Source organism: Carassius auratus, chromosome 50, assembly GCF_003368295.1.
Source record: "Carassius auratus strain Wakin chromosome 50, ASM336829v1, whole genome shotgun sequence".
Classification (NCBI taxonomy): Eukaryota; Metazoa; Chordata; class Actinopteri; order Cypriniformes; family Cyprinidae; genus Carassius; species Carassius auratus.
The window spans coordinates 12,525,154-12,541,506 of record NC_039292.1 but is presented as its reverse complement, the minus strand read 5'-3'; the positions used below and the strand labels follow the sequence as shown (position 1 = coordinate 12,541,506).

At 39.2% G+C, this 16,353-nt stretch overlaps 1 protein-coding gene across 6 annotated transcripts in view; it reads left to right on the top strand.

The window, feature by feature from the left end:
* LOC113067044 (tight junction protein ZO-1-like) overlaps positions 1 to 16,353 on the top strand; it is a 108,752-nt gene that overhangs the window by 85,055 nt on the left and 7,344 nt on the right. For 5 of the 6 annotated variants that reach the window (XM_026239256.1, XM_026239261.1, XM_026239258.1 and 2 more), the window contains 14 exons: positions 2,712 to 2,839; positions 3,052 to 3,157; positions 3,237 to 3,387; positions 5,449 to 5,557; positions 6,313 to 6,532; positions 6,626 to 6,810; positions 7,644 to 7,739; positions 7,815 to 7,897; positions 7,995 to 8,205; positions 8,455 to 8,555; positions 11,167 to 11,520; positions 12,612 to 12,848; positions 14,822 to 15,739; positions 16,073 to 16,164. In XM_026239256.1, coding sequence (XP_026095041.1) covers positions 2,712 to 2,839; positions 3,052 to 3,157; positions 3,237 to 3,387; positions 5,449 to 5,557; positions 6,313 to 6,532; positions 6,626 to 6,810; positions 7,644 to 7,739; positions 7,815 to 7,897; positions 7,995 to 8,205; positions 8,455 to 8,555; positions 11,167 to 11,520; positions 12,612 to 12,848; positions 14,822 to 15,739; positions 16,073 to 16,164 — 2,991 coding nt within the window. The remainder of the gene's footprint in view (positions 1 to 2,711; positions 2,840 to 3,051; positions 3,158 to 3,236; positions 3,388 to 5,448; positions 5,558 to 6,312; positions 6,533 to 6,625; positions 6,811 to 7,643; positions 7,740 to 7,814; positions 7,898 to 7,994; positions 8,206 to 8,454; positions 8,556 to 11,166; positions 11,521 to 12,611; positions 12,849 to 14,821; positions 15,740 to 16,072; positions 16,165 to 16,353) is intronic. The other variant, XM_026239257.1, reaches the window with a different exon arrangement.

Below are 16,353 nucleotides of genomic sequence, written 5' to 3'. Positions count from 1 at the left end.
CTGAGCAACTGCCATTGGGAAGTATTGTAGACCTCCTTTGTTTGAACCTTTTAAGAGTGAAAGAGCGAGATCCAGCATTTTTCAACTTGCTCTTTCAAAGTCGATTTTAGTGGAAAACAGTGTGGAAAAAGCAGGATTGTCAGTCAAAGAGGAAAGACTGTGTTTTTTTAAGATGCCCTACCAAGTTCCTTCCTCTCCTTTCTCTTTCATTTGAAAACTAATGAATCACACCAGTGTTTTGAAACTGGTGTGTTGCAAAATAAGTAGGATAAACTCCTGAAAACGAGGTCAAAAGGTTGAATGATTATGATGTCTGTACATCCAGTCAAACCAAATTAGGTACAGTAGGTGCTAGTCTCAGCCTCAGACGTCATGCCCACGGACCGTTGGCTAAACGTCTGAGGCATACGGCACACAGAAATGGAAACGCTTAAGGAGTGTCGAAGTTGTCATCAGATTGGTTGAATTATATTGGATTTCCAGGAGACTTTTCACTTTCTTTAACGTTCTGCCTGGAAACAAAGATGCAGTGCTGTCAAACCCCCTCATGAGAGAAGAAAGCCGTCGTGTTTACAGCTGTGACAACAAGCGCTTCTCAGGATCAACTAAATGCTGGACTCTAAAAACATATATAAAATATTTAAAGTTTGCAGCACAGAATCCTTAAAATCTTTCCAAGAGTTTAAAACACCAGTCTGTTATTGTGGCTACATTTGCAAGCCCCAAACGTGACGCTGAACGAAACGAACTGTGATTGGTTGTTTGACATGTCAGTCAGACGGTTTGACCAATGAAAGCTGCCATGGATTCCAGACCTTTAACCGTCAGTCTGAAGATCTGGCTACGCAAGACTAGGCAGATGCCAACATGAACATATACTCTCATTCTCAAAACCAGTCATTTGTACACATTTCAGTGTATAAAATAGGAAATTTTTATAGTTTTGTATTATTAAAAAATCGATACTGTTAGGATGGCACTAAATCCCAGTGGAAAATTTAGGTCCTAATTCAAAACCAGTTGGAGAACTACTGAATTACACAACTTCCTGCAGACCAAAATACTCCTCACATTCCTATACCAGAATGTAATAGTTCTTTGAAATAAGCATAATTCATAACCTCAAGAGACGTCCTTCTCAACAATGCCTATTTTTTCTTTTCATAGTCGGTTTTATGAATCATGGGGTCCGTAAAGGCCCTCGAGCGGATAGTGATGGCTTTAATACTTTGAGGTGTAGTGCGTTATGCCACACACACATCCTCAATGTCATCAACCAAGGGTTTTTTTTTTGAGCCACACCGTAATTGCTGGGAAAGATATTCATTATTGTCATGAATAAAACAGGACCACATGTATCGGCCTGGTCCCGCAGAGATGGAGAGTTTCTGAAGTCCGTGGATGTCGCAAGCTGTTGTCTACCATGACAATAAAAGTCACAGGCCGGACCTGTCATCTTTGGCCATGTGCTGATTTTTGAAGACCTGGAGTCCTTTTCTCTTTCCTGTTTCTCTCTGTCTCCTCCATTACTCCAGATCAGATAGCCTGTGCTAAATAAAGTCCAACGAAGAAGCTGCAAAGCACAGCTGTGACCTTCAAGACTACCTAGCTGCCCTAGCCACACAACATCTCTCCCCATCTACCTCGCTCTCATCTGCCTTTTGTCTTTCAGTGTAAACAGTGTTTTATGTGTTGTGTGCTTCGGCTTGATAGTGTGGAAACAGCATTGTTTTTGGTTGTCCTGCTGAGAGCAGAGCATGCATTAATCATCAAAAACTTTAACCGAACAGCTCATCTCATTCCACACTGTAACACATATTTTCAGTGTTTTGTATACAGGTGTATTATTAATTTTAATTAATTAATTTAAATTTACTACCTGAAACATACTCTTCCAAGTACATAAGGTAGCGATGGGCATTTTTCTTTGTCTAACGTATATGCATTCTCAGCGTCGCCACAAGGGGCACTATAATGAATATTTGTGTAAATGTGGGTTTACTGTCATGGTGGAGCAACAGATCTTGTCGAGCAATGTAGTTAAATTTGACTCTGGTATAATAGCACATATATACGATGGTATCGCCCCCTAGTGTACTTGGGTTTGTTACCGTCAAAACAGCGCAAGGTTACGAATTAACTAACCAAACCACATTCTTTGTTATTCAAGCGTTCACAGCTGCGTTTGGGTACTTGTGTTGAGAATGTTTCTGGCCTTTGGAGGAAATGTCCTTCACTTTCCAAAAAAACCTTATTCACTGGTTTGTTTCAGCTATCACTCCAGTAGTGTGTTTATATACGTTTTTGTAAGAAAAAAGTTTTTACTGAAATACGACTATTTACAATATTTTTAAGTTCTGATTAGGTTGATTTCAAAAGAGGCATTCATCAAATATCATTCAAAATGTATTTATTCAAAAGAATGTCAAGTTGAAGAAGAGTCATTCTGAGAATTGCTTCTTCCAAGTTTTTGGTTGCTTATGGTGAGGTATCACTTCTCTTAAAGTTTTACTTCCAAACAAACTTCTTCATAGACAATCAACTGATTTCAAATGCTTCGTGAATCAGTTTGACCAAATCATTAAAAAGAAGCCACTTCTAAGAATAATTAATTCACAGATTTAATACAATAAATTATAAAACGGCCCATTTTCAGTGTGTGGAATTCTAACAGCTTTGCTCGGTGTTGTCTTTTTTTTCTTCACACACAGTCACCGAAGCCGTGATGAAGACAGGATCTCAAAGGCTGGGCCGCTTCCCCTACCTGCTAAGATGGTGGAGGAGATGCCGAGAGAGCAGACGGCAGCCAGAGAAGAGAAACAGCTCCCCCCTCTACCAGGTCAGGGGTCACTACACATGAACACACTCTGATTAATGTACATTATTCTCAGCCTGGGTTTGTGGACAGGCTGTGATGAGCAGCAGGAGTTTGTCAGTTGTGACAGTGTCTTCACTCCAGCTCTGTCCCGCTGGGTGTCTTTGTGACCTCCCACAGCGTGACACGCTCCTGTGGTGACATTTTGGTGTGTGTGTGTGTGTGTATCTTCTCAGAGCCCAAGCCTGTGTACGCTCAACCTGGCCAGCCTGATGTGGACCTGCCAGTCAGTCCGGCAGACGCCCCAGTGCCCGGCATCACGCACGATGACAGCATCTTACGGTGCGTGTTACTAACTTCAGTGTTTTAGAGATGTTGAGAATGAAGTGTCCTTAATGTATGCTTGTGTGTCCACCCTCAGGCCGAGCATGAAGCTGGTGAAGTTTAAGAAGGGCGAGAGCGTGGGGTTGAGACTCGCTGGCGGGAATGACGTTGGGATATTTGTGGCTGGAGTTTTGGAGGACAGTCCTGCTGCTAAAGAGGGCCTGGAGGAGGGAGACCAGATTCTCAGGGTGAGTGATTTGTGTTTTTAATTACTGCAACTTCTGCCTAAAAGCTGTTTGTATAGGAAGCTACCTATAAAGGGCACTTGACAGCGTTTAATTCATCGGGTTGCTGTACTTTTGGTTGTGTGCGATCCACCAATCAGAGCAGTCAGTGTTACTGTGGAAGCGAGAACTCTGGCAAAAGAACTCAACAGTGACTGGCCACTCCCATGAAGCATTGCAAATTCACTCTTAAACAGCTGACAGTGGGGAAAATATTTATTTGATCACTTGTATTTACAAATAAATTAAGGGTCTATAATTTTTATGGAAGGCTTTTTTTTTACATATAGAGATAGAATACCAATCAAAAAATCCAGAAAAAAAAATATTCCAAAGAACACTTTATATAAATGTTAGACATGGATTGACCTGGGAAAAAAATTAAATACTTTTTCGCTTCATATGTTGCATTGATTCAGCTTGGAGCTGTTTGATTCACTGCTCTTTAGTAAGTCTTTTTTTATATATACTTAAAATAAATTAAAAGGAAAAAATAGAACTCTGGAAATTCTTATTTTTATAATAACCAGTTTTTATGATAATGTACATTTATTGTAATATGCACAAAATATTTGCATTAGAAACTAAAAATATATTAAAATATACAATAATGTTTTCCTTGACTGAACCAGTGTAGTAGTATTATTATTATTATTATTATTATTATTATTATTGTTGAGATACTTTTATACAGTAGTTTATCAATATTTTGAATTAGGTTTTATTATATTTTCATTTCAATCAAAGTTTTATTAAATTTGTCGTATGTTTTGACATATAAAGTTTACACATTTTTATTTTCAGTTTTAGTGTAGTTATTTTAGTTAAGTTAAACTAAATGAAAATGAGAAATGTTGCCCTAGCAACTACCTGAAATTATTTCAGATAATGTTTATTTCAATTGAAAAAATAGTTTTTAATGGTTTCCATTTTAGATAACTATAATAACTCTGGGCTGATCTGTCGATTTTCTCTAGGAATATAAATATAAAATATAAATTACATTTATTTATAATGTACACTCCCTTTGACTCCACCATCCATTGCCATCTTGGATTTTGAGTTCACCGCAGTGCATTCTGGGATTGTCATATCTGTATATAATACGTAATGCTGCCTTCAATTTTTGCCAGTGAGGTAAAGGAGCAGCATTTACTACACAGAGCCGGTGTTCACTGACAAGCTGAGCAATACACGTGCAAAATATGATTGTGTTTTTGCGCAGCTTGTCAGTTAACAATGTTTCTGTGTAGTTAATGCTGCTCCATGTGAAAGCGCGCAGGTGATGGAGATTAACCTCTGATTACAGAACAGGCTTTATTGACAGAGATGCGCATTAAATATCGCATGCGATTTATCGTGCGGCCCTAATCCATTATTTGGAACAGGTTTCTGGTCAGGCAGCCTAGAGATGCCTCAAAATGTTGCCTGATGTTTAGTGTCATTCATTCTAATGCTGTGTGTGTGAATGGGTATTTCTATCTTATGCGGATACCTACTTGGTTTATATTGAAGTCATCTATTACAGTTTCTTAGCTGTTGAGCCTTAAGGTGTTTGTGGTGGCGTTTAGCTCTTGTGATGAATAACTCGCATGGGACTCTTAAAAGTCTGTGGATGAAGAGCGATTCTGTGTCCCGGCTTTTATAACCTTCTGTTTATGGGCTCTTTAATAGCAGTCCTAATTTTATGGTGGGTCCCACTCCCCAAATGTCCCTCTTGTGCTATATAGATCTGTTAAACCTCAGTGTGTGTGTGTGAAGATGTTTGCCGTTTCTCAGGATGGTTTCCCTGGTGACATTGTTTTCCGTCTCCTCACTGCCAAACTCAGCCGCTTTCTCTTTCTCTCTGGGTTTTTCCAACATGCCTGTTCTTTATTCAGAACGTTTGTCACCTTCTCTTTCTCACAAACCTCTCCACCCTCCACACAATCACAGTTTTCAGAAACAAAACCTTCCTCTCATTCATTAGACCCCTTTAGAGAAGAGTTTTTGTTCTAAATGGCTTTTTCTTCAAACCCTTCTCAGGTAAACAATGTGGATTTTGCAAACATCATTCGTGAGGAGGCAGTACTGTTTCTGCTGGACCTGCCTAAAGGAGAGGAGGTCACCATCCTGGCCCAGAAAAAGAAAGATGGTATGTCAGCTCATAAAAGTTCCTGTTTGTAAACCATTAAGCCTAAAGTATACTTTGGTAATCTGCTCCCTGTCTGCATGACGCAAAAATCAAGTGTCCCACACAGACTCTGCATAAGTAAACTCAGGCCTTTATGCTTTCCTAGTGTAATACATGATACATTTCTGGAATCTGTGACTTACAGTAATTTAGGACAGGGTTTGATTTGTCAAACAAACAAATGTTTTGTTTGTTGCAAATGCACAATGATTGCTAAATTTCAAATGAAAATTTGAAACTACATTTCCCATGTCTGACAAGTTATGAGCCTGTCATATTTAAATAGCAATATTTGTAGCTATGTCTGCAAGAGGTCGACCGATTAATCGGCACCGATAGTTGATTGCTGGAACAAACGGTTATCGACAAAAATCCATGCCAATAGTTTTCCGCATTATGGAAGAAATGTTGTGTGATTATTCCTTAAAAAATAAAGTTGTTTTATGAGTTCAAATAATTAGACATGATAAAAAAATATTGTTATTGAAACGACTAACCCGTGCTACCAGCGGGAGCCAAAATACACACAGTAGATCTACATTTACCATTAACCCCAAATGCTGTCTTACTATCTCTTACTGTTTACAATCCGAGTGATGCACATGAGCATGAGTGCAATTCTAAGCTATATATTTTTGGGATTTTGGACACTTGTCAAACTGTTTCAAGCTTTTTATCAGGACTGCAAAAATAACATAAATCTCTTTGCTTCCCAGTATACAGACGCATTGTAGAGTCTGACGTAGGTGACTCGTTCTACATCAGGACCCATTTTGAGTACGAGAAGGAGTCACCCTACGGCCTGAGCTTCAATAAGGGGGAGGTCTTTAGAGTGGTCGACACCCTTTACAACGGCAAACTGGGCTCTTGGCTCGCCATCCGCATTGGCAAGAACCACCAGGAAGTGGAGCGGGGCATCATCCCCAACAAGAATAGGTGCTGAAGCCCTTTGTACTAGTTTGCATTGACTCATCCGTTTGAAGTGTTGAGTCATTTAAGTTTGAGCTGTTGTTTTATGTTTGTCTACAGGGCTGAGCAGCTATCGAGTGTCCAATACACTCTCCCAAAGACTCCAGGAGGGGATCGGGCTGACTTCTGGAGGTTCAGAGGCCTCCGTAGCTCCAAACGCAACCTGAGGAAGAGCAGAGAGGACCTCTCTGCTCAGCCCGTCCAAACAAAGTTCCCCGCTTATGAAAGAGTGGTGCTTCGAGAAGGTACGGAGGCTGTTTATTAGGGATGGGAATCACCAGAGGCCTCACGATACGATATTATCACGATACTTGTGTGAGGATACAATATTACTGGAATATTAATTGTAATATATATTAATTAATTGTAAATATATTGCGATATTTTGCGATACATTCCGATATAACAGCGCATCTTACTTGTACAAAAAAGTTGTGCAGACCCTTCAGCAATTGGGGCATTTGAAAGTAAATTACTATTAAATGTAAATTAAATTAAACATGTAGTCTTACATCTAGGGATGCAACGAAATAAAAAATTCTGGACTGAAACACGAGCAGACCGCACATTCATAGAGCGGAATATTGAGCAGAGCGTCAAACCACCCAGTTACGAGGAGAGTGAAACATGCAAGCTGAACACTGCCGGCCGGGCGCGCCATATTATTATTATTATTATATGTAGCCTATATTTTCTGTTAGCATTTTCAGCCAACTATTTTCGGATGTCAAAAATTTCTCATCTGACCTCATCAGAAATAAATTCAACAAAACAATGTAGTGTATTGTATAGAAATATATGTTATTATTTTACCAAATAGTATACTAAAAGATCGATACTTGGCATCTGTGTATCGATACAGTATTGCCGTGGAAAATATTGTGATACTATACTGTATCGATTTTTTCCCCCACCCCTGCTGTTTATAGACTGGCTTTCAGTTGCTATGGTTATTTTGGATTTGAGAATCTATTTTTGAAGCTTTGCTAATCAGTTTCAGTTTGTCTGTGAATGTTTGCATTGAAGGAAAATGTTATGTAGAAATATAGTTAACCTGTTGTTTCTTCTTCTTAAAAAGCTGGTTTCTTGAGGCCAGTGGTCATTTTCGGGCCTATTGCGGATGTCGCAAGAGAGAAACTGTCCAGAGAGAAGTCTGATGTCTTTGATCTTGCAAGTAAGTCCTGCGTTTGTTTTTTTCTTCTTCTTTTGTATTAAGAAGCTATAAAACGTCTTATTCTCCTTTTATCAGAGAGTGAACCAAGAGATGCAGGCACAGACCAGCGCAGCTCTGGAATCATACGTCTCCATACCATTAAACAGATCATTGACCGAGTGAGTATGAACTTTCCATCTGCTCAGCTCGTGAGCATAGTCTCACGGACCCTGCAAAGACTCAGCTGGTGTCTCATGATTCTGTTTGTGCTGCTAGGAAAAGCATGCAGTGCTGGACATCACCCCCAACGCAGTGGATCGTCTGAATTATGCTCAGTGGTACCCCATTGTGGTGTTCCTGAATCCCGACAGCAAGCAGGGTGTGAAGAACATGAGGACTAGGCTCTGTCCTGAGTCCAGGAAGAGCGCCCGGAAGCTGTATGAGCGTGCTCTCAAACTGAGAAAAAACAACCATCACCTCTTCACCAGTGAGTATACCCAAAAACAGAATAATATTATTAGTCTCATGTTGTTACACAACTGTTAGACTTTCTTTAGTCAATTGAACATGAAAATATACAATTTTAAGCATGTTCAGGATAATCTAGTCCATGTAATGAAGGAGAACTGGGAACTTTTGCAAGCTTCAAAAGCACCATAAGAGTTATTGTTTTAAATGCAAGCATCACTTGTAGTGTATTTGTAGTATAGTAAATTACGACTTCCTGGCCTTTTAGCCACCATCAACTTGAACAACATGAACGATGGCTGGTACGGTGCTTTAAAAGAGACCATTCAGCAGCAGCAGAACCAGTTGGTCTGGGTCTCAGAGGGCAAGGTAAGCTTCTCTAAAGTTTTGTGTCTCACTTTCTAGATGTTGCTTCTTTGTCTAGAGCCTCCCATCCCCACTCAAATACCTGATGGCCACACCAACAGTACAGATTTTGAGACGCTTCCTAATCAAACACACCTGATTCAACTCATCAGCTCCTTAGTAAAGACTCTAAGACCTGAAATGAATGGGTCAAATAAGGGAGACATGCAAATTTTGTACTGTTGCTGTGCCTCCAGGAATAGGTTTGGGAAGCACTGCCTTAAATGAGGGTTGTAATTGTATTGAAAATTGTAATTGTAATTATCAGTCAATTTGTATATCGGTAAGGCCGATTAATTAACTGATAGCTTATAATTATTATTTTTATCATCAGCATTTACATGGGACTTTTATTTTGATATCACTAAAACTGCCATTTGCTGAATAAATAATGATTATATACATGTTTTTGTAATTAGTAGTTGACTTGTATATCAACAAGGCTGTATAAATTTTAGAATTATCGGTTTGGGTTATCGGTATTTATGTTTGGCCGGGTTGTTGGATGCATTAGTAAACTGTATAACTGAATAAATAATACTTATAATTACCTAATAATAATTACATAATTATAATTGGAAAAACTTGATAAATCTGAAAACTATCAGCTGATATATATCTGATACAATTAAAGTAATAGTCTAATATCGGCCGATAACTGATATCGTACGAATTTGTGTATCCCCACAAACAATTTATGCTTAAAAAAATATTTCCTGTCTATTCATTTATTTGCTTAGTATCTATGTAAAATATTGGTTTTATTAACTATATATATATATATATGTGCTGTCAATCGATTAAAAAAAATTAACTAATTAATCGCACAATTTTTTAAAATTAATCGCGATTAATCGCAATTAAAAGACTGAAACTTTTTGGATATGTAAATGTAAAATGTAAATAATTCATGTAAACTCAAGACAAAGAAACTATTTAAATTCAAAATAGGATTGTTTATTGGAATTTTTGTTTAACTTGTAACACAGATTTTCTCATGTAAACAACATACCTGCAATAAACCATCAATATCCTCCAAATTAACTGTTGGCTTGAAAGCCATATTTATTACAGAAATAAAAACACAGGCATGTAAGTACCATTTGAATTTCAAAACAATCAATGCCAATAAAAAACAAAAATGATTTCCATGTTGAATTCTAAGTGGACTGCAAAAAAATTCCAAAGTATAGTCATTGCCAGTGCTTTAAGTGGGCCGGTATGCACCTGTACTCAGTACCGCCACTTCCAAATATAGCTCTCGAGCGTACCGCCACCTCTCCGTGCGCCCAGAACGTGCTTTTAGCGTACCGGTACGCTCATTTGGACATCTGTTTTAATAGAGGTTTTAATCTTTTTGCCGATTTTCAGAGCGGCCTTCACAATGCAAGCTTCCTAATTCATCCCACCCAGAGCAGAAACTACATTACCCATTCACCCTTAAGTTATACAAGTGAATAGCGCATGTGTCGCTTTTCCCACTGTTAAGTGTCAACAACTCAACGTGGCCGGAGAAGGTGTGTGAAACTCGTTGTGAGTTATACTAAAGCAAAATCTTGAGTATTTATTGTCTGATAAACATTAAAAACTGTCTGCGGAGGTTGAGTCGTCCTGCAGCCCCCGCTGGCTGCTCATTGGATGCAGCATCTTTTTTCTAAGTTCTAAAAAAATACCGTAGACGGCAAGGCACAAATTTAGATATTCATTTATCTAATTAATCTATAGCCTATGCACAAAGACAATATGATCTTTTTGTCCCCTTTTTTTTTTTAAAGCTTGATGAAGAGAGAGAGCGCAAGTTGCTGCAGCTGCGAGGAGGACAGTGATGCACGCGTACAGGAGTGATTGACAGTTCGCGGCACTGTGTACAAAAAATACTCCGCTACACAATTATTTCTTTATTTTCGTTTAAGCTTATTAACGTTAGCGTTATAGAAAGGTCTGATTTACGTACTGTTACAGTCATTGTTTTTTTTTTTTTTTTTTTTAAACAATGACATTTGAGTTCATGATTTTAATGTTGCTGTTTCTTGTGGCAGACTAAATGAAGAGTAATGTTTCTTGTGGCAGACTGAAGAGTAATCCGGCAGAGTTTTATACTGAAACTTTCCGTCTAAAAGTCCTTCCTTGGTCTTATCCATATTTCTTTGCACGTTGAACACACATAGGCCACAACTGGAAATAAAAAAAACTGCAACCGCGTTAATTGCGTTATTTTTTTTTAACGCGTTAAATATTTCAAATTAATCGAATGCGTTAACGCGCTAATTTTGACAGCACTAATATATATATATATATATATATATATGTATATATGTATGTGTATATATATATATATATATATATATATATATATATATATATATATATATATATATATATATATATATATATATATATATATATATAAACTTTTTAAGAGCCAAAAAAAGCAAAGCAGATCTCTTTCTAAGTTCCAGTCCAAGGCGTTTGATATGCATTAGTTTCCGCTCTCACCCATCCATCATTTCATTTCCACTGCTGTGGGTCACCAAACTCATCTTAACCATCCCTCCCTCCCCCTCTCCGCCTGCAGGCAGATGGCGCTCCTGACGATGACCTTGACATCCACGACGACCGCCTCTCCTACCTCTCCGCACCGGGCAGTGAGTACAGCATGTACAGCACCGACAGCCGCCACACTTCTGACTACGAGGACACCGATACAGAGGGCGGGGCCTACACTGACCAGGAGCTGGATGAAACCATGAACGATGAGGTGGGCCTGCCCAGCGAGCCTGCCATCACACGCTCGTCCGAACCAGTCCGAGAGGACCTGCCGGTCATCCAGGACGCAGCTGGGTACCCAAGATACCAGCATACTGTGCCGCAATTGGAGCCGGTTAACAGCATTGACCCAGCCGGGTTTAAGATGGCAGCGCCTCAGCAGGTACAGCATATGAGTAGTAGTATGTGTGTTGGTTACTTTGTTCATTTCAGTAGGACTTCTGTAAGTTTTAGAATAACGTGGGTCATTTCTGCTATGCAATGCTTTTTAAACTCTCTAAATAAAAAAAAGAAATAAAAAAACGAATAGAACCTGACAGGACGGAACAGCCATTGCTTAATAAGGAGCATCAGCTTACACTAGAGCAGCAACTTCGTAATTTTTATTTATTTTATTATTATTATTTTTGAAAATTTCTTTAGTTTGCATATGTTAGCTTGATAAATTGGTATTCATTATTTTATTTGATATTTTAGTTTACACAAGAATATTAGCTTGATAAATATGAATGTATTGATTGATTTTTCATTTAACTGCTTTATATAAGGTTACTTTGTAGCTTGTTTATATTTTAATCTTGGCTTTAAGAGTCTTTTAAAATATATGCATTTTTCTTTTTATCAAACAAGATGGATTGATTCAAGTCAGACCAATTAATAGTACAAAACACAAATATATCTAATCTATTGTTCTGGATAGATCTGGCTGATATCACTTTTTAGAGGATAATGTCATTTAAGGAACTTGCTTTTGTTAGGTAAAGGGATAAAGTTAGGCTTTAGGGCTTTGTTTGTCATTAAGAAATTCAGAAGACTGATAGGATGAAAAGAATACTTAATTAAAGATTGAGAATTCTCAATTAAACCAATTTTCCCACAAAACATTTTAATATATTACCTAATAAAATAAATACATGATCAGAATTTGAAAATGTACTGCATAGTAGAAATCGCCATCTAACAGAACAAAAACCCATTTTCCTTTATTTGGGACGTTATCTGAAATGTAAACCTTTATTTTCTGCCCCAGTAGACTGGACCACTAACTAGTTTTCTGCTTCCTCTATAGCTAAAGACAGTTGATGTGAGCTAGTTTATATGATCAGATTTCATTCTTTTCCAGACAAACTCTCATTGATCTTTCAGTAGCTACCAGTTAAGCTGGTTATGGATGCTTTGGTTGTCTTAGCTGCTAGTTGTAGCTGGTGCTGTTGGTGGCGTGTGTCTGTAACCTCTTTGCCCCGTACTCCACAGCAAGCTGAGGCCACTCTGGCCTCGCCGCCCCCTCCCTCTGCAGAGGCAGCAGCACCCCCTGCTGTCCAACCTACCGCGCCACTAGCGGGTACGGACCCAGAGGAGTCGTCTGTCACCCCTAAGGCCGACTCCCTTAACAGCCCCGTCCCTGTTCCCGACCCCCAGCCCGAACCTGAGCTCACTCAGCCCCCAACACATGACCCCCACCATTTCCTTCCTCCTGGCCCAGATCCAAAGGTACCAGCACCGCCGGAAGCTGGACCCGCTCCCGGCCCGTTTCAGCCCAGCTCTTTCTTTCTCAACCTTGCCTGTGTCTGTCACTCATTTCTTAGACTCCTCCCACTCCACTGTCTGCATGAATGCTCCGCCCACCCCACGCGTGTGCTGCGTGTGTTCCTTTGTGTAACTGGTACACATGCACCACAGGAGGACGAGGGCCCATTACATAAGTAGAAGTGCCTTGTACTTCCTCTTGCATGGCTCCTAATGTATGACATTTCTTTCTGCTTGTTCTGTCTTTAGTAGGGCTGGGCGATATATTGTGTAGTCATGAAATGAATGCGACGGCTATTTAAAAAATAGTGCAACTTGCGAATGTGTGACGATTTGAATGAACTCTTTATTCGGCCAATGTTCTTGGCCTTTTTTCCCTTGCAATTCTGAGTCTTTATCTCACAATTCTGACTTTTTTCTTTGTAATTCTGCTTTTATATATTGTAATTGTGAGATTTGATTTTTTTCGCAATACAAGTAGTTTGTGTTTCTCACATCAGGATGTGACGTGTAATGTACGAGTCAAAAACGCTAGGCACGTTAACTCTCTCTTAAACTGGCAAATGATCTCAGCGTCAGCGCGGAAAGTGAGGAACTAACTGATCTCCAGGAGTCAAATTCAATCAAATTTCAATCAAAATTCAAATTTCAATCCGTGATTCAACAATTTTCATATATTTTTATAATAGTTTTTTTTATATAAAGTACAAATTTTACACATTATGCGGTTTATTTTATTGTATATTGGTATTGTTTGGATCAACATTCAAATTTTCACTGGAATGTTTTTCCACATATTGTTTACTTTTATGTATTATTTTATTAGTATAATTTCATATAAACATTTGTTTTATTTATTGAAAAGCTATATATATTTTTTTTTTATATTTTATATATATTTTTAAAGCTATATCGCCTGGCCCTACTCTGTAGTGATAGATGTAACGGTAGCATTTGGCTTTGACCTGAATCACATCAGTACAGACGGCCGCTAGATGCACTGTAGACGTGTCTTTAATTGCAAATGGACCTTTCCCTGATTTGCAAGAATGGACTTTTGTAGTTGCATGTTCATTTAACCTGCTGAAAGTACTAACAGCGCTGTAAAAGGGAAACAACTGAACTAATCCTGCATAATGTCTTCATAACCATTTTTTTAAATAGATGAAGACGTTATGTAAGATCTTTTGGGATTGTTAAGTTGTCTTATAGGAGGCATTGAACCTTTTACAGTTCTGCTGTCTTCAGGCTATACTTTGAAGCTTGAGAAGGAGCCTTTCAAACAGTGAACGAAGAAACACAAAGATTACTAATCAAAAAAAGTGGAGTTCCTGTACATTTTGAAAGACTTCTTTTCAAATTGTAGTAATGTTGAGCTGAGTGGCAAATTGGTAAGATGCTTGTTTTATTGCTTACTGAATTAATGAGTTATTAATATTCTGTTTAGTTTTTTTGTTCAAGAGCGAGTTAAGCTTGAGTGCTTGCAAGGCACCACTGTCTGTATATTCACTGAAAGTTCATTTAATACTATTAATAATTAATAATTGAGAACCGATAATAATTTAGCAGCAAATCAGCATATTAGATGATTTCTGAAGAATAATGTGACACTGAAGAGTGGAGAAATTCAGCTTTGCATCACTTTGCATAACTTGTTAACTGGGATAAAACCACATTATTTCAAACCTGTCATGTGATTTTTACTGTATATTAAACTTCACTTACTTGCAAGCACTTGTTTTTCCTGAAGGAAATACTAATTTACTACTTAAATATTTCTTTGTAGTTAATTTGAAATGCCTGTTTTATTATTATTCTTTTTTAAACCTTTGAAAATGTGCCATATCAACTTAAGGTTGTTTTAGCAAATTCTTCTTATCCAGTTTGAACCTTTTCAATCATTCCTGCTCTGATGACTGATGTTTTGTCCCTCACAGATGTATAAAAAGGATCTGTACAGCATGGATGAGCCGGCGCGAGTAAACCACAGTGTGAAGCCTCCCCCTCCCCAGCAGCCTTTAGCCCCCCCCACCTCGCTGTCCTACAGCCAGCAGCCTGTCTACCAGGACCAGCAGCCATACCGCCAGTACGAGCACCCACCTTATGGCTACGACGGTGGTGGCTACGCACAACCAAAGCCTCATGATTACGACCCACACCTGCACTACGACAATCGTGTGTCTCACTACAACGAGCAGAAGCCTCCTTATGACCAGCAGCAGACTTCACCCCATCCACCGCCCGTGTCCGGCTACCCTCAGGCCCACCAGCCTCTTCCTCCCGCCCAACTGGGGTACGACCGCCGCTCTCCATACGAGGACGGCCCAACCAGGGATTTCAGCCCCCCTCAGTCCCAGTACGATGGCGTGTCACCAATGAGCTACGATAACCGGCCGCGGCACGCTAAACCCACACCAGCACGCTATGAAGAACCTCCTCCACCCCCTTCAGTCTCCTACGACACACGTCCTCCCTTTGAGTCCAATCCACATGGTTTTCCAGGCAATGTGCATCGCTCCCCTGATCCTCCCAAGAAGTATTACGGTGATGCTGCAATGAGACCCTTGTACAACCCTGGAGCACCGAACCGAATGTATAAACCAGCGCCACACGAGCCTGTGATGAACTCTGAACCTCCCGCTCCACCTCCCAAACCCGAGGCCGTGTTGTCTTCAGGAGATCCGCCTCACCCTGCAGCTCCCAAACCATTGCTGCCTCCACCCAGGGATGATGACAATGATGAAGACCCTGCCTTGAAGCCCCAGTCTGTGCTCAACAGGGTCAAAATGTTTGAGAACAAGCGCTCTGTGTCCGTAGACCGAGCCAAGGACACGTCGGAGGTAGCGGGAATCAGGGTATATTTCTGTTCGCTTTATACTGAAACTTTTCCATTGAGGGCTTTGTTTTTAATGGTTTATTATGTTCATTTGCATCCACATAACTTAATAATTAGTGTCGACTTCTACACAGACAAGAAGCACTTCAGAAAATTTTCAATTCAGTTTGTTTACATTTAATTCAATTTATGTGTTTAGCAGACGCTTTTATCCAAAGTGACTTACAGTACATTCAGGCTAAAAAAATTACCTAAAAATGTGTTCCCTGGGAATCCAACCCACAACCTTGCGCTTATATATATATATATATAAGAACGTGTGATAACAGAACGGATGTACTTTCTTCTTCAGCCCACAGATCTCCCAAAACCTGTGAGCACACCGGGTCCTGTGCTTAAAGCCAACTCTCTCAGCAACCTGGAGCAGGAGAAACCCTCTTACAGGTACAACCACATGCTTATAGTACCGTTCAAAAGTTTTTAAAAAAAAAATGTCTTCAAAAGTTTCTTATGCTTACCCCGGCTGCATTTATTTGATCAAAAATACAGTAAAAAAAAAAAAAAAAAAGTAAAATTGTAAAATATAATTGCAGTTTAAAACAACCTTTTTCAATTGTAATATATTTTATTATT